The 27,290-nt window shown below is 40.1% G+C and overlaps 3 protein-coding genes across 3 annotated transcripts in view; all 3 read right to left on the reverse strand.

The window, feature by feature from the left end:
* Window positions 1–13,192, reverse strand: part of LOC108898183 (protein spire homolog 1-like) — a 28,293-nt gene extending 15,101 nt beyond the window's left edge. Inside the window, 2 exon segments of the mRNA XM_018698088.2 lie at window positions 8,498–8,529; window positions 12,600–13,192. Of these exon segments, the coding sequence (XP_018553604.1) occupies window positions 8,498–8,529; window positions 12,600–12,945 (378 nt within the window). The 5' untranslated portion in view covers window positions 12,946–13,192.
* Window positions 13,193–14,622: 1,430 nt separating this feature from the next.
* si:ch211-215i13.3 (brain and acute leukemia cytoplasmic protein) lies at window positions 14,623–18,005 on the reverse strand. Its single transcript, XM_018697969.2, has 4 exons — window positions 17,830–18,005; window positions 17,570–17,729; window positions 17,161–17,285; window positions 14,623–15,961 (listed from the first exon to the last, which is right to left on the reverse strand). Exons 2-4 carry the CDS (start codon window positions 17,706–17,708, stop codon window positions 15,836–15,838), a joined length of 390 nt encoding a protein of 129 aa, XP_018553485.1. The 5' UTR covers window positions 17,709–17,729; window positions 17,830–18,005; the 3' UTR covers window positions 14,623–15,835.
* An 836-nt stretch (window positions 18,006–18,841) lies between these two features.
* atp6v1c1b (ATPase H+ transporting V1 subunit C1b) lies at window positions 18,842–26,350 on the reverse strand. Its single transcript, XM_051066722.1, is given in 14 exon segments — window positions 18,842–19,796; window positions 20,086–20,209; window positions 20,391–20,488; window positions 20,818–20,911; window positions 21,406–21,498; window positions 22,717–22,785; window positions 23,195–23,293; window positions 23,886–23,923; window positions 23,925–23,978; window positions 24,102–24,196; window positions 24,446–24,531; window positions 24,614–24,681; window positions 24,794–24,974; window positions 26,185–26,350. Coding segments are annotated over 13 exon segments (1,149 nt in total). The 5' UTR covers window positions 24,926–24,974; window positions 26,185–26,350; the 3' UTR covers window positions 18,842–19,697.
* Between the last annotated feature and the right edge of the window lie 940 nt (window positions 26,351–27,290).

Genomic DNA, 27,290 nt, shown 5'->3' on the forward strand with positions numbered 1-27,290 from the left:
CCACATTGTTGAAAAAGGGAGGTGCCAAAAAAAAAACAAAACAAAACAGTCAATGTGGGTAAAGCTGGTGTTGATGGGCATGGCTGGCTGTGTTTGGGTTTGGTGCCAGGGAACAGCACCTGGCTATGGAGTCTGGGAGTGTGAGCACAGGAGAGAAGGGTGTTGACTGAGCACGTTTGAGCTCAGGGACTTTAGCAATCCAGGCGAAAAATCATTATATAACTGACGTAACAGAGAGTCAAAGCACTAAACTCATGTTTGAACGTTAAGACGTTTCCTATGGAATACTGTTGTCATCCATAAACATCAGCTTTTCATGAGAATAAATGCAGCCCTGTTTTCAGGTTTATGATGATGCTTTTTCAGAGTATCCAGTGGGTTTTTAAATGGTTTATTTAGCTTAAAAAGAAGATTTTTCTCAACCCATTGAGGAATAAGTAATTAGAAGTTATTAGGCTATTCCAATTTAAATTGGTATCCACTACTGTATTTGTCAATAATTGTACATAATATGTCACAATCATTACAAGCCTCCCTGTCTCTTCTCTGTATTAAGGTGCAGACAAACTACACAGTCCGGCTTACAGAGGTATGTGCCTGCCTTCTGATTTCACTTATCTATAAAGAAAAGGTGAAGAAGTTTTAATGATAGTCATGTTTGAAACAGAGGGGTTTCATGTAAGTGGTGTTTAAATCACAAGGGCCTCTGACTTATGGGAAATGGTGTACAGTGTAGTAAAACTTGAAATAAGTGATAGAACTGAATCAACGACAATGTTTTACTTATTCAACATTTTGTCTCGTAAGAGGTGAAACTGCTCGACACTGTTAAGCAGTACGTTGTGTTTTCATGACAGTTATTTCTGAATTTGTGTCATAAGAAACTGCCACGGGATCATGGTTCTCTTATTTATAGATAAATCCCAGGACTGTCAGTTTTATTTGGATCTCTATTCCATGTCTTCTCATAAATAAAAATACCAGAACGTACAATACAGATACAATGAAAGAAACAAAAGCCTCCATTCAGAATTTCCCCACCACTAATCTACTGACCCGATTCTCTCTGGGCAAAGATCAGTTTTGTGGTGTCCTGCTGTTATCATTTATCAACCATCTCTGTGTTCATCTGACAATCCTGTTCCAGGGCTAAAATAAATATCCTATTCCTTAGTGTCTTATTATGTAACCTTATAATCCATATGACAACATGCGCTATAATGGGCGGAGATGGTAGGGAAGGTTGGAGTGACAGACATCACAAGGGGCCACATTCATAGGCCACAGAGTTTTACTGTGAATCTGAGCATGTAGAGTAAACCACCATCAGCTATCAAGTGTGGAAAATCCTCTTGAATCCATGTCCAATTTAAGTAGCTGCATTAGACTATATTTCCAAATGAGGAACGTTTTGCAATACTGGCCGAGGCATGGGTAGATTTAGCCAAGAGTTATTGTTTAAATCCAATAACTGCCAATGCAGAAATGGCTTGTAATAATTAACTGCCCAGTGGTTCAACAGTAGCCAGCAGAGGCAAGCTCACTGCTCAGTATATCATTAATTCAATCACTCTGTACTATAATCTGGTTTATGTCATCCACAGTTTAGGAACAGAGTGTAAACAATGACAGCTTGGACTCAATTTGCCAAATTAACAGTTCAGTCCAGACGCCAATGACAAGAGAAAAAAATACAATTAAAGGCTGGAAAACTCCACCCTGTTAAAGACTGACATTAAGTCCTGTGTGAGTTTAGAAGGAATGGGGAAGAGGCATGTCAGGTTTCGATAGGCAGCACCTTGACTGACTGAGGAGCAGAACAGGAAAGAGGGGGGAAAAAAAATCTGCCTTCAGATTTTCCAATTACACATCACAATCTCATATGAGGACTTGTGACTCAGAGGAATGAGGCAATGAGGCAAAGCAGAGGAGGAAGGAGTATGTGGATAAACAGTTGGGAAAGACAGCCAGAAAACCCGCTGCTGGGTTTCAAGGAACGGGGCTGAAATGTTTGGTAGCGAACCGCAGGCTCCACCCAGGGATAGGTGGAAGCTTGCCACAGGGGATGAAATGCACATATGTTCTCGACGACGTCTTAGCCAACCACAGGTAGCTCACGAAATCGCCTACATTTTCAAATGCTTCTTAGGAAATGTAGCAGGATGAGTCATCTGGGTGTCAAAGAAGAAAATAGTAACAGTGAGAATAAATTCAGTTTCAGTGCTGAGAGAGGTTTACCAGTTTACTGAACACACAGTAAAGTCAAGAAACAGTGTGTAAATTCTACAAACATACTCATGAATGCGGAGTCCATTCAGAATATAGTCTAGCAACTTTTCTCACGCTAAACAAACAAATAAAAGATACGAATCATTGCATCTTGCATGACATCATTGCCTGGGGTAAGAAACGCAGTTTTCCAACAATGACTTGTTTTATACTTTTCCTGTGAGGACTGGTGTCTGAGGCAGCATCTTGAGAATCAATGACGAATACGAGGAGAATTTCTTTACTCGTGAATAACCTTTGTCTCCTGAGGGAACGGATGTAGCCACGTCAAATTGCGAACGTCACAGCCAGAGCTTGAATACAAAATAGTAAATTATGTAAAAGTAAGACTTCAAATGATGGATAAAAGTCATACAAATGAATATGGAAGAAAATCCTTATGTGGAAAGTGGACCTTTTTTCCTCCCAAACATAACCCAGTGCCCACTCAACAAAATAAAGAGCAGTGTTTTTTTTCCCACTTTAACAGTTAAAATGGCTCACACTGGCCTTTTGATCACCAAATAAAACAACGAGGAACTTATAATTAAAAACATCTGTTTGGTCTCCTCCCAAGCCAAAAATCTTGCAGAGGCAAGCAAGCAAGTTTGGTCACTCATGAGTATGAACACAGTCTCTGATGAGGCTACAACTCATGTGGCTCGAGGCCTTAAGGCTGTGTGCTGCTGTCTGGGGGAGTTGGACTGTCTGTGCTGCTTCCTTGGCAAGAACTCGCTTGGAAAAGTGATTATTTCTCAAAGCGGCTACCCCTGGTTAGACTAAGTTAAATAAATTTACCCTCACTGAGCCTTTTATAAAAAAAAACAAAAAGTTCTGATAAGCTCCCAGTTTAATTCTTATGTGGTAAATTGCGAGGACAAATAATCCTTAAACACAACACCAGGCTGAAAATATATGTAAAAAACCAGCTCGTCAAACAGAACAAGAGGAGTGCCCATGATGGGGGAAGAACCAGTGAGTCAACCAGCACACAGATGGGATAAGAATGAGTTGTTTGGGTTAAAGAGCACCATTAACACTCACATAACAACATGAGAAAGGAAAAAAATATATATATTTTTTAAATCAGGCTTATGTGCTGCTTAGTCCAACAACTAGATCAGATACAGAAATATACAACTACTACTAATATTCACTATTTGATTGTTATTACTTTGCTTTTCATTTATATCAGTTGGCAAGCAAAAGTATTTCTCTATGCCAACGATGTCTCCATCATGACATTTTGATCTGCTCTATAGCAGGCAGCTTTAAGGTACATATACTACAAGTATAAAAGTAATAATACGGTCATTTATAAAGTCTGTATTCATGCAGGCTACTGTAACTGGCCTGACGTCATTTTTTCCACGCTCGCACTCTTGTCTTTGCAGTTGCAGCCCAAGGCATCGCTGTGGCCATCTGAGTTCACAAAGGCAGTCAGATAAGCAGCCTTTGGCGTTTGCTGCAAGAGTACAGCAAAGCCATCACAACACAGACGGTTACATAACTGGAACTAAATCTAGAGGTCTTCCACTGCAGGAGCGGATGCTCGGCTTCCTCCAGGTCTGCAGCATCACTATTCTCGTTCATAGCAGGGACAGGACATGATGCTGCTCTGTCATATCCTCTCATGCTCTTTCATGGTCAAAAACCCTCTAGTCTGCATCCATCTATGAAGTCAACTGGAAACTGCTGAGGATTGAGAAAACATCCCTCTGGATCAAACACCCACCTCTGACACTACATGTCCTCTATATATATATATATATATATATATATATATATGTACACACACACACACACAGGCTGAAATATGCAGATAAGACTGAGAAAACTCAAACATGCTGCCACACAAACAGGGAGAACACGTGATACCACGAACAATCAGTTTTCAGGGTTGAGCAGTCGTAACAGGCAACACATGGTGCACACAGCATTTATTACATGTAACTGAAACATCCTCCCAAATCTACAGAGTCTAGTTTATCTCAGCCATTATTCAACAGCTGCTGAGTAACCACGTTCCTCCCTAATGAGTTTGACCTAAAATGCTGTCAGAATCCCCACAGTGGCTCTGAGCACCACACAAATCTGACGGGTAGCTTTTATACGACAGAGGAGAAAAATCTGGCTCCTTCGCACAAAACCCATTTGTCTTACTCCACAAACCACACAGGACTTTCTAGCAGCTACTGCAAAACATAAGCAGAAAAAGATCTTTTAACCAACATTGAATAGGAGACTTGATTTCTTTCTCAAACCTGACAGAAAAATGAAGAATAGATTTCATCTGTTGTGGATATAAATAGAATACCCTGACTCAAATAGTTCAGACTACTCAATAAACTGCATTCCCATGGATTTGTGCTTGCTGTGAATATCCCTGTATAGGCAGAAATGTAACCTCTGGGACTGTAATATGAGCTGCACGGGTGCTTTTAAATGAAGCTGTCAGCGTCACAAAAATCAATTGATCGATTAGGATAAAAGCAGGATGTAACATAACTGAGGTCGCTGGTATGTGTTGGGCGTACAGGGATCAAACTGAGTGCCACTCAGTCACTCCAGGGGACTCTGATGTCTGAACTCGGAGGCTGAATCTACAAACAAACGCACAGGCAACTGACCCAAAAAATATTCTGACTCCAAACCTACATGAAAATTCTGCCTTTCTTCCTCTCAAAATGTGCAGCTTGACGTCAGAACTGACATGGGTCTTTTTTACAGAGCTCGTAGCCTCCAGTGACTGTTGTAAGAGAGGGAAAGACACGCAGCCCCTGCACACACACACACACACACACATATATACACTGAAGGCAGCAGCAGCACATGCAGACTCATGCAGCCCCTGTTCAACCAGCAGCTGCAGCGTGGAAACCGCTACTGTACGCTGTTAACATGCAAAGATATGCACAGCTCTACTCAGTCTGAGCCAAACATCCATATAAGTCTAACCTGAGGTGAAAAGAGGACCTGATCCCGTTTCAATCTGGAATTTTACTTTAAAACAAGAAAGAATATGTCTGTAAGTGAACAAGGCTTCAAAAAGTAAGTAAGAGGAAGTAAGAGAAAATAATCTTGCAGACTATTTGCATTAACTACCACTTACTGAAAACTGAAACCCAGTCTATTAGGATCCATTTCAAAATCCAAGGCTTCACCACATGCATGGTGCTGGCAAACTAATTGTCTTGGCCCAAAATTGGAGCTACATGGACCTGAGAAGATCTGGCAAACTGGAGAACCTGTAATAGGATGCTACAACTAATCTCACCTTAATCTTCAACTAAGGGAAAACTGGGTTAAGCTCATACTGTGGGCTACAACAGAAGGTGTACGTCTCACATAAATTCATTACCTGTGAGAAATATCTGCAACTAACCACAACAATGGCAGTAGAGCACCGCAAGAGAAATGCTAACCTACCGGTTTTAATGTAAGAAAGAAAGTTTTTTTTTTTGACACCACTGATGATTATTCTAACACAGGTTCTTTGGTGTAAGTGAGGGAAAGTGGGTCAGCTCTACACAAGCCAGCACTTAGCTTCAAAAGACTCAACTGTGCTGAAGTGAAGGTATGAGTGGCTAACTGGCTAAATGGCTAGTTGGCTGACTCACTCACTCGAGGGACTGAGACACAACAAACACTCGAGGCCAAAACACGAGGGACACAGGATCATAGCCAAAATGTGACCAAGTGTGAAAGCGTCGCTGTGGATTATCATTTAAAAGGGCGAGTCTGTGTTTGCATGTGTGGCTGTGTGTACTAAGTCAATTTCCCCAAATGATCTAAATGGAAATAGGTCAAGGAAAAGCACCAGATCAAATTTACAGTTCTAGTTCATGTTAACTGACAGTCAGAACACAAAATTACATTAAGAACAGAAAAAAAGAAGAATTACACAAAACAAGTCAAACATGGCAACTGAAAACAAAAATAAAGTCTACAGCTATCCCAGTGACACTACAGTAAGGCTGGACTTAGGCTAAATGCTAACTTTAGCATGCTAACTATAATGCTAATATTCTTATTTTTAGCAGGTATAATGTGTGTTAAGTGAACTAGAGCTGCAGTGATCACTCAATTTGTCGACTGACAAAATAATCAGCAATATATCTGAGAGCATCTGCTGGTCCTCAACAGTACACAGCAGTGAACCATACCGGTGTTTCAGAATGTTGCTGGAACAAAATAAGACATTTAAAGATGTTTCATCTGGCTTTTTGAAATTGCGACAGGCATTTATCCCAATTTTCTGACATTTTATTACAAAACAATCAAAAATAACAGGCAGATTAATTGATGATGAGAATAATCATGAGATTCAACCCTAATGTTAGTATGCAAATATATGCTAATTAACGCTAAATACAGAGGTACAGCTAAGATTGATGTTTTTTGTTTGGTCATAAATGACTAATTTTTTGGCCTGACTGTGGCACTAGATGAAAAGCTGAGATCACCAAACTTGTTACAATTCACCTGCAGGTGGAACTGACCATCTGTACCAAAAACTGTCAATGCCACAGTAACACTAGATGAAAAATCAGGCATCATCAATATTAGTAGGATTCATCCTCTGGGAACCATGAACGTCTGTCCAAAATTACATGTTACAGTTCATCCATCATCATATTTCACCCTATATCAAAGCGGTAGACTGACTGAGAACTGAGAAAAACAGAGGAAGCCATCCACACTGCCATTGTTTTTTAGCGTGCATGGCTAAAAACTGATTTGGACAAACAATCCACTGACTCTAACAGAGAGCTAACACACTTTACAGGTGGTTACATGTGAGCTTAAAAATAAATAGCTTTTAAAAGGTGTTTTAAAGGTTTTAAAGGTGTGTCCTCAAGATTTAGCTACGTGGTCGATTCTGTGGGACTGTCGTGCCAATGCACTCAAATAACAATTGAGCAAGATGTTATTTCCAATAGACCATCAAAGGCAAACAATCAAAGACAAACACACCCTGTCCATAGGAACACAGCGGAAACTAAGTTATGATGCGAGGAGCAATCCAGCCTCAACTACAGTAGCAAAGATACTGCAAGCAGAAGACAGTGGTGAGTGAAGGTTAATGTATGAGGAGAGAAAACAATCATGTTTAATATTTTCCCTCCAACAATTCAGTGGTGAGCACAATTAGGCTGAGTTTCTGCAGTTCAGCCATGAGATTACAGTCATGATCTGACTGTCAGCTGAGGTGGAGGAATTCTTTTTCCAACCAAACCATGCAAAAACACACACATACTGTGCATGCCTGTGATCACATGAGCTACAAGACAAACATGAAAGACGATCTGACTGCTGGAAGTTGACAGAGGGCTTTCTGTGAAATTACTCTGTGTACACATAATGAAACTTTCAGAGAGAGACTTCACCTCCCAACATTATACCAGGGCACCTTGCTTGGCCAAACAGACGCTGGCCACATGTCCTCATCACATGGCTTTGATGCAGATGTTTGACTGTGTAATTAAAAAAAAAAAAAAAAAGTAATCCATTCATGAACAAAAAGAGAAGAGGGACAAAGATGTGCTGTCTTTTAAAGTGCACCTCTGCATTAGAGTGCAGCACATAATAACTACAGTAAAAGAGGAGAGCACCATGTTTACAGAGCTCACTCCCACTCACTTGTGTTTAGTGCATCACAGGTCAGAGCTCAAACACTTGAAAGGATGCCATGCATGTTGTTATATTTGAATAGGTAGAGTGATTTTTATGGATAAAACCTTCTGTGCAGGTGCTGGAAGCTGCGATCATGTTTATTTTGTGTGTGCATATCTACACACAAGGAAAAATCCAAGAAAGCAGATCCCATCGGTGCCTGCCAAGCAGCAGCTTCTCTTGCACTGGAGTGGTACAGAGAAACTGTTTTTCTCAAGGCCACGCCAGCCTATTTGCGGCGTAATTGCTCACTAATAACGTCAATGGTGGGCAAGCTGTGAAAACAGGTTCTGAAATAGTTTTGTCTGTGTCAACATGATGAGCGAACTAAATAATGCATGACAGTTGCAGAGTGAAAAGAAATCTGATAAGTGAATTATCCAAACGGTTCAAGTAAGAAAACAGCACTTTCTGTCTTGAGTGTAATAAAACTACTGGGCTGTGGTTAATAGAAAAGCTGTAAAACTGCTCTATCAGCGCTCACTGAAAAGGAAAACTCATTTTCTAAACCTAATGTTAGAAGTGACTGAGGAGACTGTGATGTGAAACTCACCTCTAATGACGTGGGGGCCGATCTGTATTTATCTGTAATGACAGAACAGAGAGGAGGGTTATTATTTACACCCACAAACACTCTTACTTGTGCAATTATTGGTAACAGTCAATCAACAAGGCAAACACACCCTCTGAATTATTTATGTGCATGCACTGTACAGCTATGCAGGACATGTTTAAGTGAATAGACACACACATCACACAGTGTTGCAGAGTATAAAATATTAAACTTCACGTGCTAACAGCAAGAGTGGAGAGTAATGAAGCCACACAGGAAGAGATAAAAAGCTAGGCTGCTGTATTACAGTGCTACAGATGACTGTAAAACTAGTGAGTGAATAAATGATTATGTTTTCTCTGCAGTCACTGCACACCGCCTGAGGCAAATTGGGGTGTCAAAACCTGCCACTGGGGGCTGGTTGTGGTAATAAGACTGCCCATTCATTCGTACAGAGAGAGAGGGGAGAGAGACGTCTAACCATTTGTCTCTCAATTCATAACCACAGGAGACCTCTCTGAAAATGGAAGGTCAAAACAAAGGAAGCAATACCTCAACCTTGACTCTGACCTTTCAAAAAAATCACTGCATCTGAGGCTGAATGTTGCCTGTTAGGCTTTACAGTACATGGACGGGAAATCCAATACTTTCTCTTTCCTGTATTGGACAAAAGATATAACTAATCAACGAGCTTTGACAATCTTATCTCTTGGTCTGATAGTGTTTTTTTGACACACCTGTCACGAAAGATTTTCACATCGAGTACAAAAAGTACACAGGAGTAATCTTGTTCCCACACAGAAGGATTAAATATAACACTTGGCCTACAGGTTTTATTTTAACATTTGACAAGTAATCATGAGCAATTATCGATTTGAACAAAGGAGAACTGCCTGCTAGAGGTAGCGTCATGGGGTTAAAGAACAAGCAAAGCGATAGATCTGTAGACTTTCACACCAGTCCAGAGTGCAAGATAAGCTCATCCCAAATAAATGACACACTTTGGTCAGATGTGCCATTTCTCTGAATACTAATGTCAGTGGCATTTCAGTTTAAATTCCATCCACTGACAAAATGATTGAGTCATTTCCAGTTACATGGCACTACTTAGTCATATTCTTTATGCAAAAGTTAAAGACACATTTAAAACAGCTCATTTTATAGTGTGGCTCTATTCTGTACTGGTCACTATAACTTACAGCGAACAGACAGGAAGGGAAAAAAATAAACATTCATCCACCAACGCTCATGTGGGAAACACTGAGTCCTCTGTTTGAAGGAGACTTGGTGGCTTGGCCGGGGCCCTTGTTTCTCCTAGGGCAAGTAAATCACAGAGGGCATATTTGGAGCAGTGCACAGTGTCACCCTGACTATGCTATTCAAAGAAAAATCAATGTCTGTGTTACTAAAAGGGTTTCAAAGAGAGTTGGATACAGATAGGTAGACTGTAAATTAGTGTTTTACTCGATTAAAAAAATGGTTAAAGTTTAATCTTTTATCCATCACTGCCCTCAAATCTAATAAACAATTCCAGAGGAGGGTGCTCTGTCCTTACTTAAACCCAATAAATGAGATAATTAATCACATTAACTGTATTAATATCATTCCAATTAAAATACTGCAGGCACCAAATTAAAAAAAAAAAACAGAAAAAATCTCTGTACTGTAGGTATGAATTATTGAAAATGGTAAACAGCTGTCATCTCGATGCAGCATTCAGGCTTGGCCCTTGGCAGCGTTGAGCAGAGTGAATATATTCACCGCCATGCTCCATGTGAATTGATCTGACTGCAGCAGGAGTGGTGTGTGTATCTTGCATCAATTGAGCCTAAAATAAGCCTGGACTTGGACTCTGTACTGCTTATTAGTTTGATTCTGTTTGCTGTGCATCACAAAAATAAACACTTCCTTGTTTGCGGATGCTGCTTGACAACTGACTCTGGCTCTAGACACCATCTTTACACGGGGCTGTGTCAGCCAGAGAGGCTGTGGAGCTCGGAGTCCGTGGTCTGGGTGCTGGCCAAATCATTCCACCTTGTCATTGACTCATGTGCGGGCCATATGTAGGTTGCGTAAGCATTGATTTTCTGCTGGGGTAATAACCTCTTAAACTAGCCGCTGAGCCACTGGAGACTTAATAAGTCTCATGTCTCTCTCATCGCCAGGCCTAATAAGAATCAGGATGGGGCCAAGCTGTCCAAAAATACCTCAGCAACTAGCCAGAGGAGCAGCAAAGGACTCTCCCCATAATCTCCAAACTCATCTCCAGTCAGACTTTTAAAGCCTGTGCATCTAATCATCACGTTTGTGCTATTTTTGGGTGTGCCAAGACACCCAGCAGCACTGACTGAATGTGTTTATACTGGAAGCGTAATACCCACACACAGCAAACATTACTGGTTAGCTTTATACGCTGAGATGAAGGAGAGCTGGACTGAGGGGGGTCAGCTCAGGAGAGAGATGGAGGGGGGAGAAATAAACAGGGGAGGTGGAGGATAAGAAGAAAGGTGGCTAATGGGTTCCCATGAGAGAGAGAGGGAGGACAGACGCTCAGTGCCTGAGGCTCTGCTGACAGCCACACCTCCTCCCACACCCAACTTTTTTATCTCTCACATATTAATGGAATGCAGTTAAAGAGCTACAAGGCCTGGAGACATTATGTTGCTAGAAACTCCTTTGAACAGAGAAAGTGCTTTGGTCTTAGGTCTTTGAAAGCCAGAGCAATGATAGTTTTTCAAGGGTTTGGTTGCTTCCTACTTGCATCCCAGGTGTAAATCTATTCCTGACAATATTAAAAGGCAGCAGACCAAAGTCAAAAGGACTGGAAATGATATTGTCCATTAGCTGCCTATTCCTGTATTTATGTTTTCAGGTAAATAAGGCTTGCAACCGATGATCATTTTCATTGAAAATGTGTAATTTGGTCAATAAAATCAAATGTCAGAAATAATAGTAAAAAATAACCATGCTGACATCTTCATATTGCTTGTTTTGTTCAACCAACAGTCCAAAACACAAAAGGTATTCAACTTGATATCATAGACAGCTATTTAAAAAAGCACATATTCACATTTGAGGAGCTGGAATCAGTGAAATTTTGGATTTTTTTTAACATAAGAAGTGACTTAACTGATTATTAAAATTGCTGCTGATTAATCTCCTGTCATTTGACTGACTGATTAATCTATTAATCTAGGTCTGGGTAGAACACAAACCTGAAACAAAGTGGACCTCCAGGACCAGAGCTGAGATGAAGTACTGTATGCAGCCTATGTGCATGCTACCTTCCATCCCTATATGTGTATCTGATTATATTTAAGTGTATTTTCCTTGTGTTTAACATCTGCTTCAGATGCACACAGCCAGCACCAAACACCTGCTCTGACCTACTGGACCAATGAACCTTATTCTCCCCCACACACACTAATCTGTGCCTTTTATTTTAATGCCACCACACAAATTAATGGGGCTGTTAGCAGCGATGTGAGTCATCTGTATTTGGCTTTTTACCAGCTTGTTTCACTGCAGCCTCGACTCTGGCTATATAACACTGTAGCTCTGCTTCAGGACTGCTCCCATGGTGCTGTGCAGTTTGAATCCATATCACATGGTTCATTGTTTACTGAGGCTAACTGACCGCTTGTAGAAGCATGATTTCAGTTAAACCCAAAGCAGCCATACTGGACGAGCCCTGCTAACACCCCCCCCCCCAGCTGAATGAAGCTATGATATTAATCATGTTTGCAATGTAAATATCAGATTCTGCTGTGGTAACAAACCCTGCCTGTTTCTAGCTGATAATACAGCTTTCATGGGTCTGTATGGTTCCTAGCAGCTATGCAGTGATCTATGATGTATTATTAACGACCGCATCGAGCGTCTGTAAACAAATTCACCACATGGCTAGAAGCAGACAGCCACAACAATATGGCCTCTTTGTAAGGATGCTCCACTTGGCCTGTGAGTGATGCGAAGGGAAAAATGCTTCATTTGTTGGCCGCTTGTTGAGACAGCAGCGGTCTTTGTCGTTTAGCTGCGCAGTTACTCGAAGCAAAGAGTAAAATCCCGGCATTACCTGGCCACCTGGGCCCGGTTCGTTTACCTGTGCTGCCTTCAAAGCGCAGTTTGACAGTCCCGTCTCTCCCGATGCTCACATCCCCGGGTCCCTCGATCCTCTTCGGATACTCGACAGCGGAGGCACCGGCGGACTTGGAGCTTTTCCTCCGGCGTCTCTGCGCTAAAGTCCGACAGCACTGATAGCACACAGCCCACGCCTGCTCCTCGTTTATCGGCTGGCTGTACAGAGTCAGGATTTCTTCCAAGGAGATCTCCTCGGCTCCGTCGCCGCAGTCCATGTTCACATCCCCGACGTTCAAATCCGCGGCGAAATCCCGGAGAATTGTCGGCGAAGTCAGCATCCCGTCGTCGGTCCCCGGTCGTTTGGCCATCCTCACACCATTATAACCACCTAACTTGGAAGAAATAAAACCAAAGGGAACTGGTGTTGTAGTGTGCTAGAGTCACACAGGTACATAGAGTCAGTCGTTACTCTCCGTCTCTCTCAGCTGTTATCTCTCCAGTGAACGAAGAACACCAACGGTTCAGACTGAGCGACAGCCGGCTGCCACTCCGCGTGGTCCCAGTGCCCGCCGGTTAGCTTGTTTATGGTCGTCAGCTTGAAGTCAAAGAGGAAATGGAGTTTTTTTTTATGTTAAAGAGCTTCCGCCATCAGGTGTGTGGTCCGAAGTCCATCATAAAATCAAAACATACTCTAGAGAACCTGTTGTTGTTGTTTCTTTAGTTTTTTTTTTTTTTTTTAACTTCTGAACATCTGAGGACATGCTGGGATTTTTTTTTTAGCAATTCCAATCATCACAGTTTCGTTTCTACTCTTTAATTGAAATAATAAATGTCATTTTAGGACCCTTAAGGACTGGGTTTTGATTTTGTCCCCACGTAACTGTACCAGATTAAATGTTTGTGAAGCCATGTTGACAATAAGCCTGATTAATTTCTCTGTTTCAGACATCAGTTGTCAGATTGTATGTTAAGTTACATTAGTTGTCAGCTATTTCCAGTTTGTAATGTTTGAATTAAAGTTTTATCCATGTTCAGTGGGAGCATACACCTGATATATACACATATTGTCCCTCAAGTTAAAAAGTGAATTTTATTGATTTAAATAGCTAATAATGTGGAAAGTAACTAAGTACTATTCCTCTATATAGTATAAGGTACAATAAGGTATATATTGTTTATAGCATTTCGATGAAAATTCTCTAATTTCATTCAATTGTTTTAAGTCTTACTTATTTCATTCAAATAACTCTATCTGCTTTCTTACCTCTTAGTCTGTCTCTTGTGCTGCTGTAATGATCAGTAGTCTTATTTTATCTTCTGCTTTCCAGATGTTGATTCTTTACAAAAAAAAAAACAACTACTTTTATACTTTTGAAACTTTACCTGTTCATACATATACTTTTACTTAAGGGAAGTTTTAGATACAGGCCTGTTTCTATAGTAATTGAGAATATTATTACTGCAATATTATTACATTCACAAATAAAGGATCTTTACACTTCCTTCACTATTATTTTAATAAGTTGTGATGATCACTTTGGGATAATTACAACAGCACAAGTGAGCAGCTTCTGTCACTTTTCAGCTTCATACATTTTCTTTACCAGCGCTCCACCTCCTGACTATGCTGTTCCTCATATATATATATATATATATATATATATATATATATATATATATATATATTATCAGCCAGAGCTTACAAACTAATGGCTGCTGTATAATGGCATTTGAGTCTAATATTACTATATTACTAATTACTAATATTTCACAAGCAACAATAGTAATGAAATTATTAGGTAATGACTAATATTTACAACAGTAATATGGTGATGTATTTTTACTTTAATGGAAAAAATAGGGTCATTTTTGCCATTCCTTGTCAGTCTATCTACATACTATATTTTCACTAGTCTATTGATTCAGGCTATTTAACTCTGCTGTAGCCTTTGCCTCTAACTAATGCAAAGATCACTTTTTTGTGGATTTCACAACTTAAGAAGCTGACAACAAATTTTAACACAAAGAAGGAAAAACGAGGTAGGTCGTGTTTGTTGAATTTTAAAGTTGGCCTGTACACATTTCATCATTATCATCTCAGTGAATCATCAAAAACTCTTGCCAAACACTCATCACAAACACTCATCACAAACATCAAATATTAGATCAGACTGACAAGACACAACCAACAGATTGACTTTGAATTACTCTCTGGCACAGCTGAACTGAACATCATCTATTAAATCAATAGTTTTCTTTAAGTGGTTGTTGTTGTCAGAGGGAATCCTCCTGGGCGTCTTCAATTAGCAAGACCCCAGCTGGCCAACAGTGCCATCTGCTGGCTCTAAATACCATTATCCTGATGATGTACTTTTTGGTGCATGATATGCAAAATGCTTTATTTCAAACAGCTTATTTTTGATTACGTGTGGGCAGAATCAATTTGTGATTGATTTATACATGCAGATCAGAGTAAGCTACACAAATGACACATTGTTACAATACACTGTGCTAAATAATATAGTGTTAAATAATACAGCATAAAAGAAGATGTAAGAGAACTGGAAAACACAATACCGAACCAAGTTAAAAAATAAACTCTCAAGGAGAAGTTCAAATCTAAATGAACTGTAGGCACATGCGGGTGTGTTTGTTTCTTTATCTTGCAAAGGCTGGAAAAGACAGTGTGCAGCCTTCAAGCTTCAAACCTCCAAATCGCAGCATCTGAACAGCACTTCAGGTTCTTCTAAATGAAAATCATTTACAGCATCATCATCATCATCAGTTCCCACGCTATTGTTTTTCATTCACGACAAAAGGAATACACTTGCACAAAGAACTGAAGCAAATTCTTTTAGGAAGGCCCCCCACAAAGAAAACATTTGATGTGCAGATTGTGATTATCATGTGCATATGAGATGGTCTGTTCTCATTTTTCTTAAAATCAGCTCAACACAGTGACACGTTCGCTGACCGGCTGCACCATAAGCATGGCAGGAAAGCACGGTGGAGAGTATGTTTGCGGCCTACTCTCTGCTTCACACATGCATTTTGCAATGGCACGACAAAGATGCAGCATCCCCCGGGGTCTTTGGATGGAGACGTATGCAGGTGCTTATGTTGTAAATCGCTGAGATCAACAGGCAAGATCTTGCAAAGTCGCCGACAAACATCATCCGCTCACTTCTGTAAATTGACGTCCCATCTTCAGCCTCACAGCTCCGGCCATCTTCCTCTCCGCGGCGTCTCAGCTTTTCTTCATCTTTCATCACACGCGTTGCCAGGTTCAGCGTCTCCACTGCTGTTGATGCTGACGGACTGCCCATCCTTAGACAGAGCATTGGCCTCCTTTGATGCCCTCCTTTTGGAGTCACGAGTGGATTGCTGTGAAAAGATTTTGAAGGTCACGTCATTTAAATGTCACTACACTGGACAGAGAGTGAGTGGGCGAAGACAGCGAAGACAGCCAACTGAGACCTGAGTCACTGAAGCACTGCCTGTAAAGTGGAAGGTTAAATAAATAAAACACAACAATCTTTGTTTCTTTGTTTCTGTAAATGTAATCTGTCAGGTCAGAGGAATCGATTTGTCAGATGTTTTTGAATTGTTAAATGAGTTTTGTAAAGGACAAAAAAAAAACACCCATAACTTAATCATCAATAGCAGACACAAAACTGAATGTTAGACGTGTTGAATTAGCATCCATACAGTTATTGTCGGTCTGAGTCTTTCTACCTCCTGTATATTAGTGTTAAAACCTATAAGCAGACAGCAAAGTCTGCGCTCTGCACTCAGTTTCTTTTGTGCAGTTAGCTCTCCAGATAAAAGATAAGACAAACAGATGGTTGGGAGAAAATGTGATGGTTGGCTGTGTTCCTAAGAGTCCAGAATATTTTTATACAAAGTACTATTTTCAGTTTGTACTTACAGCTACACAAGTATGACATTCAAAAGATAAAATAAGGATATTTAGGACTATTATTACACTGGATATAGTGTATCGTGTACACACTATACATCAGTTTACGTACATCAAACCACAATAAGGCCTGCAATTAATGATTATATTTATTATTAGTCATTTTGTCTATAAAAAAGTGGAAAACTCCCATTACAATTACATTACATTACAATTCAGGTGGTTCCTCTTCAAATGTCTTATCTGACCATTAGTCCAAAACTCAAAGTTATAAATTTTACTATTATATATTCCATATGAGAAGCTGATTTTTTAAAATGACTGCAACTCAACTGTTGATCAACTAATTGATCAATGGGATAACCATTTCAGGTCTACACACACACACACACACACACACACATCTCTATAAACTCATTCTGCAGAGTTGAGGACAGAGATAGAATTAAATCTTCATGTTTTCAGTTCACACTGTGTAAATATATTAAAAGCTGGAGTCAGATTCCTCATAAAGTTGACTCTGATTCTGAACCAACCCAGCAGAAGCACTTTCTAAGGCTGAAGTAATGTAAGAGAACAAGTACATAATGTCATACCGCTGGGTCTCACACCCTGTACTGCAGAGGATGTTGCTGTCCGTTTTTAACAGTCCAGTGATACCTACATCACTCAAGGAGCGTCTGGGTCTCCTCTGGTGGTTGGAGCAGTTGGTGGTGAGGGCCTGCTTCCCACACTGGGTGCCTGTGTTCACCATCCTCTTCTCTCTTAGACTGGCCTCCAGAGCTTTACCTTTGGACAGTTAACAGTTAAGGACTTAGAAACACAATCAGGTTCTTGTCGTGGCTTCATTCAACATTAAGACAACAATAGAGATGGTATGAAACTGCTGCCTCAGGGAGTTGACAGCTGGGTAGTTGTGTTTTGAATGGTTCATTTAGCGTTGCTGTGGAGCTTATCTGCAGTGGTTTATCATATTTGAGACCAGCAAAGGTTGCATTTTGAGTGTCAGGTGGCCTGTGGTACATGCAGTGTGGGATTTCCAGTTAAAAAAAAGAAAAGACGGTGGATCTTACTGTTCGCTACTGGCAGAGGGGTTTCTACGTCCGTGTTGGTGAGCCACGTCGATTCCGTTTCCCTGGTCCAGCTTTCATGATACCTCGGCTCGATGATCGCGTCCGCCCGACTCCCTCCACAACCCATCGGGAAAATCATCCACGGCAGGTGTAGCTGCAGCTGACACGGACAAACACACACACACAGTCACACACACACACACACACTCGGCTTGGCTCGTCTCACAGCAGCTTCAACATCCTCCTCCACCTCCACCCACCGGATCTCTACTGCAGTTCTATTCGCGTTTCCGTCTCCATCATCGGTCGGGGCTGTTGCTGCTGCTGCTGCTGCTGTGGTAGTGGTTGTGCTGGTGGAGGATGCTGCTCTCCACAGACAGCAGCTGAGCAGCATGAACACACACCGGATCTGCGTCATCCAGGGAGAGAGGAGGGGGCGGGGCGGGGCTGGGCTGGGGTGGTAGGTTGGGATGGAGGGCATCATCAGCAACATTGCTACCACTGCCACCACCACCACCATCATCGTCGTCATCATCATCATGAAAATGTGCGCTTTTACCAATCAATATCTTTCAAATTTCCAGAATATATTTTTTGGTGTTTGTCTAATAAAGTATCATGAGTTACAACAAGCAAAAAATAAGTTTAAATTAATCTTTGTTAGTTGCCATAAACTTGACACATAATAACAATCATATTCTATGTATATAACACCTACCAAACTAGGGGCTTTATAATTCAAAAATGAAAAATTAAGACAAATCATGAGATCAAAAACAAAAAGAGAGAGAGAGAGAAAAGGGATTTTCCATACACATATACACACACATTAACCTGTAAGTTTAATTGTCAAGACTGATTAAGTTTAAGTTCAGTATTATTACAACAATCCATCCAATCTGCAGTTGTAAACATTATTAAGTTGCTAATGGTGGGTAGGTTTTTGTATTCTCTGATAGAATAAAGAGATAAAAAATATTAGCAAGTGGGACGATGATAAACACCAGCCAAGAGATTTTCACAACCTGTTGACACTAAATATGTTCTCATTATTGGCTCAAAAGCGACAGATTCAAAATAGAAATACACAGAAATATATATAAATTATAAATAGAACATTGAGGTGAAGTACTCAGAGATACAGATCATGAAAAAATGGAAAACAAACTCTTAAAAATATCTCAATAGCACCAAAAGACACACTTTCTTTCCCATGTTGACTTATGTTTATATTCTGCTGCCATACAAACATAAAAATGAGCTTAAGTCAAGTATCTTTCACATAGAGTATTTATTTTCACATTTATTTTAAATATGTGGTTCAATTTTCAGTTATACTGACAGTACAGTATTTGCACAGACCTATCATAATTATTCTTAAAATGCTTCATATACAGAAACCGAAGGAGCATACAAGCAGCAAACCTATTGCTTCTTTAAACTGTAAAAATGACCAGTTCCAGTATTTCACAGGATTACAGCTCGAGAGGGAGAAACCATGGTCAACATCTACTTGTAAACAGACATTTACCCTTACATGGAGCTAAAAACACGTCACCTTCAAAAACTGAACAGAAACACATTCACTGATTTTAGAGTCTTTAAATAAATACTATATTTAACATACATTTATTTTTCTCCCCATATTTGTACTGTTTGTGTTACTTTAAATAAAAGAAGGGGGGAAAAAACAACAATAAAAATGCAGTATTTTACATGTCCTTTTGATGCCATGAGGGAATGTCAGCTGTTTAGTTGGGTGTAAGCTGAAGCTGTTCACAGCATGGTACAAAGAGGAAGTGACAACAGCAGAGCGGAGCCATATTCAAGTATATTAGAACAGAGGTTACGATTGGAGACCAGTTTACCTCTTGAATCTATCTGACCTTACTTACTGTCACCAATCATCAGTACTCTGATTTCTAACAACTTATTCTGCTTACACCCAGGAATGTGGCAGGAACATGAGAGGAGAAAAAAAGAGGATGAGAACACAAAAAGTGAGATAAGAGGAAAAAACAGAGAGGGTGTGGAAATAAATTAAAGCTTGAGGATGTGAACAAGTCACATCAGAACATGATACTGCAGGATGATGATGATGATGATGATGACAATGATGGCGATGTGTCTAGACTTTGAAGTCCAGCAGGTTGCAGTCAATCTTGTAGTAAACGTAGGGGTAGTACTCCTGCTGGCTCAGATTCAGACCTGGGATGTCCATAGAGGCCTGCAGGAAGACACATGTTATACACATAATTTGTGTTTGTATCCATTATTTCCATCATCAAACAGAGAAGAGTCCAGTTCGAAAGATGCATGGTGGGAGTTTCAACACGTCCATGGCAACAGACACAAAGAATCATTTAGTCTTTTTGGTCCCTTCATCCTGAAGCATTGACCAGATGTCTGATCATCAGGACAATCTTCCTAAAAATTATGATTATGTCAAAGAGCTGAACCTGTCTCCCTCTATTATTATACTTAATATTGTCTGACAGTGTGTGAATGAGACTTACATCGATGATCGCAGCACTGCTGTCCAGGTGTTTGTACAGGTCGTACAGCACCTCTCTCAGCTTCTTCATGTTCTTCTTGTTGGGCTGAAGCAGCATGGCCTGGAAGTTGACTGGCAGCCCGTATCTGTGAGAAACAAACAAGTCAGTCAACTCAGGCCATCTTTCATTTTTCATCAGTAGGACATGAAATAAATCTCATAGGACAGATGGATGAATGGCATCCTAAACTTGCTGTCACCAGTGAATGGGAAGAAAAACACACTGATAAACCTCACTTACTCACAGGAGCTTCTTGACTTTCTCACCTCAATACTGACTCCACAAACACGCGCAGAGCCTTTATGTGAATCCACGCGATGAAGGCTTCACTGAAATTCACTTTCAGCCATCGTACCAAAGGCCCCTGTAAATACAGAGACAGCGTTGTATGTTTTTAACATACCTAAAAATATACATACTCATCCCACAGAGGTTCAAAATGTGTTTCTTGTTTTGTGATTAGTCACCTAAATTTTATTTATTGGTAAGCACAGTCATAATTTAGTTGAAATTGCTGGTAAAATGACAATTGTTATAGTCATTATCCTTGTATGTGTTCAAATTAAATTGAATGTACACAGCCAGATATCTATGGAGCCAGGTGTTCATCAAAACCCAATGAACAGTGAGCCCCGCTAACTTCCTCCATCCTTATTTAGTCAGTACAGTCTGTGAAAATAACAGCATCCGTACAAACTGTTTCTTCTTGTCAGTGGACAAACGAGTCATCTCTTCCTTGTCTGCCTTCATCTCCTCCTCATTGTACTGGAAATCACGCACTGTAAACCTAGGTCAGGACACACAGCAGAGAGCTGGCAATCAGCTGTCAGAAAACACACAGGCACGCACACATATTCAAGTGCACTCCTGAAAATAGGCTACATACAAACAATGAGATCCCTCTGTTTTGCTAATTGGAGAGACTGTCGAGTGCTGACGAAATTGTGTTTATTACAGAATCAGTCTCTTTTTTTAGAGCATAACAAGGCAGTTCCTGTGTTAATACATGGGTAGCCTGCTGCAATCGTGAGCTATCATTACTATTGTTAATTTGTTGTTGATTTCCCAAAGGACACGGAAACATCATTCATGGAAAACAAAACAACAAAAGAAAAATAATCTGCAATTCAAAATAAATCTGTCAAAAAACAAAAGGAAAAAAAAGTAAAAAAAACAAGTCCACAGAAAAATATTTTTTTAAATGTTGTTCTGATAAAACTTACACATTAACTCTGTGAACAGCTCATATTCTTATGACAAAACTTAAATGGAATAATTTACTTGTTTTCCCTGGCCTTGTGCTTGAAGTCATCCACAGCCTTCCTGAAGAGAGTGACACTGAACAGACCACTGTCGTTGTCTTCAAATAGCAGCCTAAAGGAAAGGACACGAGACGACAGACCAACATGAGGAACACGCAGCGTGTTTGCAACAGACACAGGTTTTGTAGTAGAGAACATACAGCACAGGTCATAATGAATACTTCATAAGTCCACAACCCACAGTGTCCATCTCTTTATGTTAATATATGCTTCCAAAGGACAACAACAAATCCAAAATACAACAGAAATCTAGAGTGGTACTCAGTGGAGAGCATACCTCTGCCAAGGCCAAACACTCCTACACATCTGTCTAGTTCTTATAGTAGAAAATAAAAAGAAACAGGAGGTGCTAGATGTGGATAATTATCTGGATCTGCACCAAACTGCACAAACTCACAGACTGCAACACTATAAATATGTCCTAAGTCCTATCTTGTGATTTAAAAAAAAATCATGGATCTGCCCCTTTAACCTGACAAGTAAATTATCCCTCACTGGCTTCCCACTAACAAACACTTTGCTTGTTGCAATGAACACAAACCAATTGTGTACATGGGAATACAATTTCTAAATATTATATTGAAAATATCTACAATTAAGAGTCAAGTCTGCATTGCCAAAGCCTTCATTCTGCCAAAGGATTTATAAAGATAGACGGTCAGAAAGATATTATAAAAAATAAATATGTAGATAATCACAGGAAAACAGTTTTGAGAGAAGTCCTCCTGCCTTCACTACTCAAAATTTCTCAAGCGGATCATAGTTTCCTGTTTCCAGGTCATATCTGCAGACAGTGCTTCATATCTGATCTGGGAATAAAGGTTGCTAGGTTACCACATCACACTGAGCCGTGTCTGTCCAAAAGCCCGAACATAACGTCTCAAATCATCTGGCTATGTTCACGAAAAGGTCAATTGCTTTCTACAGGTCAACCACGTAATGTTTTCCATTCTAATATGAGTGCAATTGCTTTCCGCAGGTCATCCATAAAACAGTTCCAGTGTTTTTCAGGAGGGATGAGAAAATGTGAAGAGGAGGAAAACTGTCTGGTCTGAGTTTTTTTTTTTTTTAAGTCTATATAGAACTTTTTTTACAGTGCATTGGAACATGTCATATTCATTCTCATACAGATATTAACATAAATGTGGTTTGTATGTGGCACACTGGATGTCATTAATGAGTAAGACAAATTGTCTTCTTCCTATGGCTGATCATTCATAAACTTGGCCAAAAAAATAAGAACTGAAATGAATCATCCAGTTATCCTTACTTAGTAGAGCGTGGTACGACCATCTCTGCCAGTGTTTCATACGTCTTCTGCCAGTCAGCGTAGCTTGTCCTGGTGAGGGTGGAAAGAGAAAGATGACAGCAGTGTGTTTTACATTTGAACATGAAACTTTAAGGCTTATAGGTATACCGATATTCAAAAAACAAAAAAACACACACCATTTTGTGATGCACATTATACCTCTAAAAATGTAGTTTTTTTTTTTTTTTTTAAGTTATTTTTTTGGGGCTTTTTCGCCTTTATTGACAGGACAGTGGAGAGGAGACAGGAAACAAGGAGAGAGAGTAGGGATGACACGCAGGAGTTGATCGGGACCAGCTGCTCAGAGCACTTAGGCCCATGTGGTAGGTGCCCCAACCATTCAGCTATGGGGGCGCCCCCTAAAAATGCAGTTTGAATGGTTAAATTATTAAGACAAAATAAAAATCAGTCATGTAGATACGGACATAGGTGTACTTACTTCGGGACGACTACCAGCATGGTAATCAGGTACTCTGAGTCCAGTACAAAGTCCTCTTTCTTCACTATGTCAGCCAGACTCCTGGTCAACAAGCTCCCCCTAAAGGACGACACATAACGACACACAACAACCTGAGAAAAATCTCTCTCACAAAGCAACTATTCTGCTGTAGACGCTCCAAACACACAGTGCAATGTGCAGAAGTGCTGCACAAATAATATAATAAAATAATAACCAAACTACAGTAATCATTTCAACCTCATCTTCCTTAGTGATACAAAGGGGTCCGACAGTATCCACAGGAGGCTTTTGCTAAGATTTTGCTAAGAAGAGCTAGCATCCACATTCTTGATGCTACAGCATGAAATCAAGAAAGTGTGATGTCTAAAGTATTGTTTATTATTAGGCAAGAATAAACATTGAGTTTTGCTCCTGGTAAGTCTGAAAAAAAACAAAAACAAGACGCAATAAAATAGTGAGGGCTTTCTACCCAATGTTTATGGATGTCATTTATACACATTTTTTTTTTTTTTATTGTAATGCTCATGTTTGGTGTGTTAAGGTTGACGGCTCACTACTGTACATCACTGGTTTTAAAATGTATAGAAAAACACAAGCTAATCATCAATATTAAAGTAAAATGGATTACTTTATTCAAAACAATCACTGAAGAAAAGAAGAAGTTACTCACGCATTCTTCCTCTCCAGATTCTGTAGATTTCCCTTCAGGATTGTTGTAGGCTGAAGCTCTGGCCTTCAGGTCGTTGTCTATCTGAGTTGCTTGCTAGAAACAAGGCAGGACAAGGTTGCTGTTAAGAGGTCTGTTCAGCATGGGGCATTTTCTGCTCCGACCAGATGAATATAAGATTAACATTATGTCTACAAGTGTTTTGATTTTCTAACAAACCTTGGAGATGATCTCAGAGATGTTTTTCAGGGACTGTTTGATTGGATACTTCGCCATGTCCCACTGAAATCTGGTGATATAAGTGACCAGGTCAACTGTGGAGAGTAAAGAGAAAAGAGTAAAGCCATCAGCATTAATCACATCCACTTAAATAGGTTTTGTGTGTTATAATGATTGTGTATCTGCATACACAGAAAGTCTTATCCACACCATCAACAGAGACTTTGGCTTCCCACCACCTCCACTGCCTTATCTCTGTCAGCTCATGAAGATGTTTGGTGTGGTGTGTGTGTGTGTGTGTGTGTGTGTGTGTGCATCAGTGTGAGGATGTTAGCGGTGGTTACCTCCATTGGCCAGTAGATTCTCCTGGACTTTGTCTCGGCTGTCCTCCAGAACATCAGCCATGTACTGAGCGACCTTCTTCACCACGCTGAAGCACAGGATGGGATGAGGAGAAGGGTTAGACACCAACATAAGGGATCAGGAACAAAGACAGGAGGAGCAGATTTTACCTTTCCACAAAAGTGTCCAGTTTAGCCAGCTCATCCGACAGACCCACTAAGACGTCTAATGTTCCGACCTGAAGGAGACAGAGCACAAAATTATACTAAAATCCGCCATCATGGCTTCTCTGCTGTCCGCTCGTGTATTCCCTTCAGTGGCTATAGCTACAGACGACTGCTGTGTTTAACCTTGAGGTCAGGGATGTTGAACTTGTTGTTGGTCGAGAGATTGTTGGTGCGCGAAGTGGCGGCCATCATCTTGTCCCAGGTCTGCTGGCATGTCTTCTCCCCCGGAGCGGAGATCAACCAGAATTCTGTCATGGCTGCTGGCAGGAAGTTTGTCCACTGGGCCTCTGATGCAAGGAAGTCACTGGAGATGAGGAAAGAGTGAAATTATCTATGAATCTCTGTTGTGACTTGGTCCAGGACTGCTGCTCTGGTTCTGTCTCTGACCTTACCGAGAGAGAAAGCAAGTAAAAAGAGAATTTCTGCCTTAATTATTTGGAGTTGGTGATGATATACTGCGATACAAAAAAAAAGTAATTTAATTTGCTGGAGTTGCCAAAAACAGGCGCTTTTATCTATAAATAGTTTCTCCATTGATTTTACAAAATCGATATTCCACTTTAAACAGCACATATGGAGTGATAAGGAATTTATCCACACTGCCCACTCCTACATGTTATTATAATCACTCCCTACACAACTCAAAGTGATGGGAAAAATGTTCCTCAGCGAGAAGAGAGCAGAGAAGTTTGGAAGGTAGATGGCTTTGTCCAAGTCTCAGCTCTTGAAATCAAATTAAGCTCCTATTTTTGCATTTCACACATGCCAGCCCACATCTTCAGTCATAAAACGTAGTCATATCTAGACCTACATCTACCCAATTATTATGCTTAAGGATAGTTTTGGGGTATTTGTGTTGTAAAATACGTTTTTACCCTACTGCATTTATTTCTCAATTTCAAGGTACTACTGATTCTTTGGATTAAGAGTTTTGAGGCATCATCACAGACCCTCTTTTACTTGTAAATGAATGTTGTTACACTGCACTATAAGTACATTTGATTGAGTAAAAGATCTGAATACTTTTCCACCAATACATAAAAGGGTAGTTATCCCTCGGTGAATCAGAGTCATATTATAAAGCCCTTTGTTCCTCTTTTGACTTCTATTTTGTCTCGTTCATGTACTTCCCCACATTTCCCAATGGCGATAGTGTGGCCACTGAGATAAACAGAACTGGCTGACTGCATCAGGAGAGGACAGTGGGGACGGACATGTCTCCACGTCTGCTGATTGACGGTCATATGATCAGTCTGTGTGTTGTCAGAAGACATGCTAAATACTGATCATCCTCTCCATTAAAAACAACAACATCGCATGATTAAGAACCGCTGCTCCTCTGGCTGCCTATGTAGATCATCCCTTTACTAAAAACCAATGACAGACAACAAAATAAAACCAAGTTTATGTACAGTATGGTTAAATTCAGTGTTAGCTTGCTGCTGACACGAGCTCGTTTGCATTGCAGTCTCGCGCTGTCACGACATCAATATTCGGTGTATTTTTATACTCACCGATGTGTTTAGCGGCTTCAGAGTTTGGTCCACACGGTGTAATTCAGTAAAGTAATCGCAGCTTGCCATGCATACCGCAGTTATTAGCAGGTATTCGCCTCAGAGGTCCTTCAACACAGCATCTCACTCACAGTCAGCTGACCAGGGGAGTCGTATTGCGTCTGCGCAGAAGCTGCTGCGCACTATGCTGCCTTCACGTGATCCGCCAGTCGGCGTGAGGTTTAGTGTCTGAGTCTAAAATCTGAATTAAGACGTGTTCTTGTTGAGAATTAATTTAATTGTAAATATCTGTACAATCACTGACTCAGCTGCCAAACCTGGACACCATATGTGCGTTATAGCCACAGACTGTATGTGAAGTATTTATTTAGAAGTATATAACTACATTTTATGTGGTCTACAGTTGCGTGTGCTATATAGCTAGCAAGCAAACAGAGAAACAGCTAAAAGTAATGGATTAATAAAATAACCAAACATCATGGATAAATTGAGTAAGTAGATTTTTTTCAGTAGATGGCTAAAAGTATTGATGTGTTTTTTCAGAGGGAAGGAAACACATTTCATTTGACCTAATTCGTTAAATTCATAATATGTAGGTAAGATTTATACTTAATGCCTGATTACCTGCTCTCCATTTGGTGTAATTGTCAGCAATTTCATCATTGCCGACGGTACTTAAAGGCAGCACGAGTGTTTGTTTTGACATCTTGATCAGAGCCTCTCAATATCGACCTCTTCTGGTAATATGTAACTACTACACTTCTTAACAGTTACTCCCTATGGGTGGCAGTAATTACCTCTAAGTCAACAACTACTTTTAAGAGCATTCAGCTGTTTGTAATTCTTCAACAGTTCATGTAAATTATTTTGATATAAAATGAAAGTTTAAACATCATGGTGCATGCAATGTTCCTTTCTACCAAGTGTCTATTTTCTTAGAAATTACAAAGAAGAAGAAGGATAGGCTACTTCCCATCTGCTCTGTCATCCTACAGTAAAAGAAAAAGCTGTTAATTGCTACGGTTTCAGATGGTTAAATCTTCATTGGTCTTTCTGTACTGCAACATTTTCAAAAGTGTTAGTCAAACCCAGACTGGATATTTAGG

The sequence above is a fragment of the Lates calcarifer genome, linkage group LG3 (genome assembly GCF_001640805.2).
Source record: "Lates calcarifer isolate ASB-BC8 linkage group LG3, TLL_Latcal_v3, whole genome shotgun sequence".
NCBI lineage: Eukaryota > Metazoa > Chordata > Actinopteri > Centropomidae > Lates > Lates calcarifer.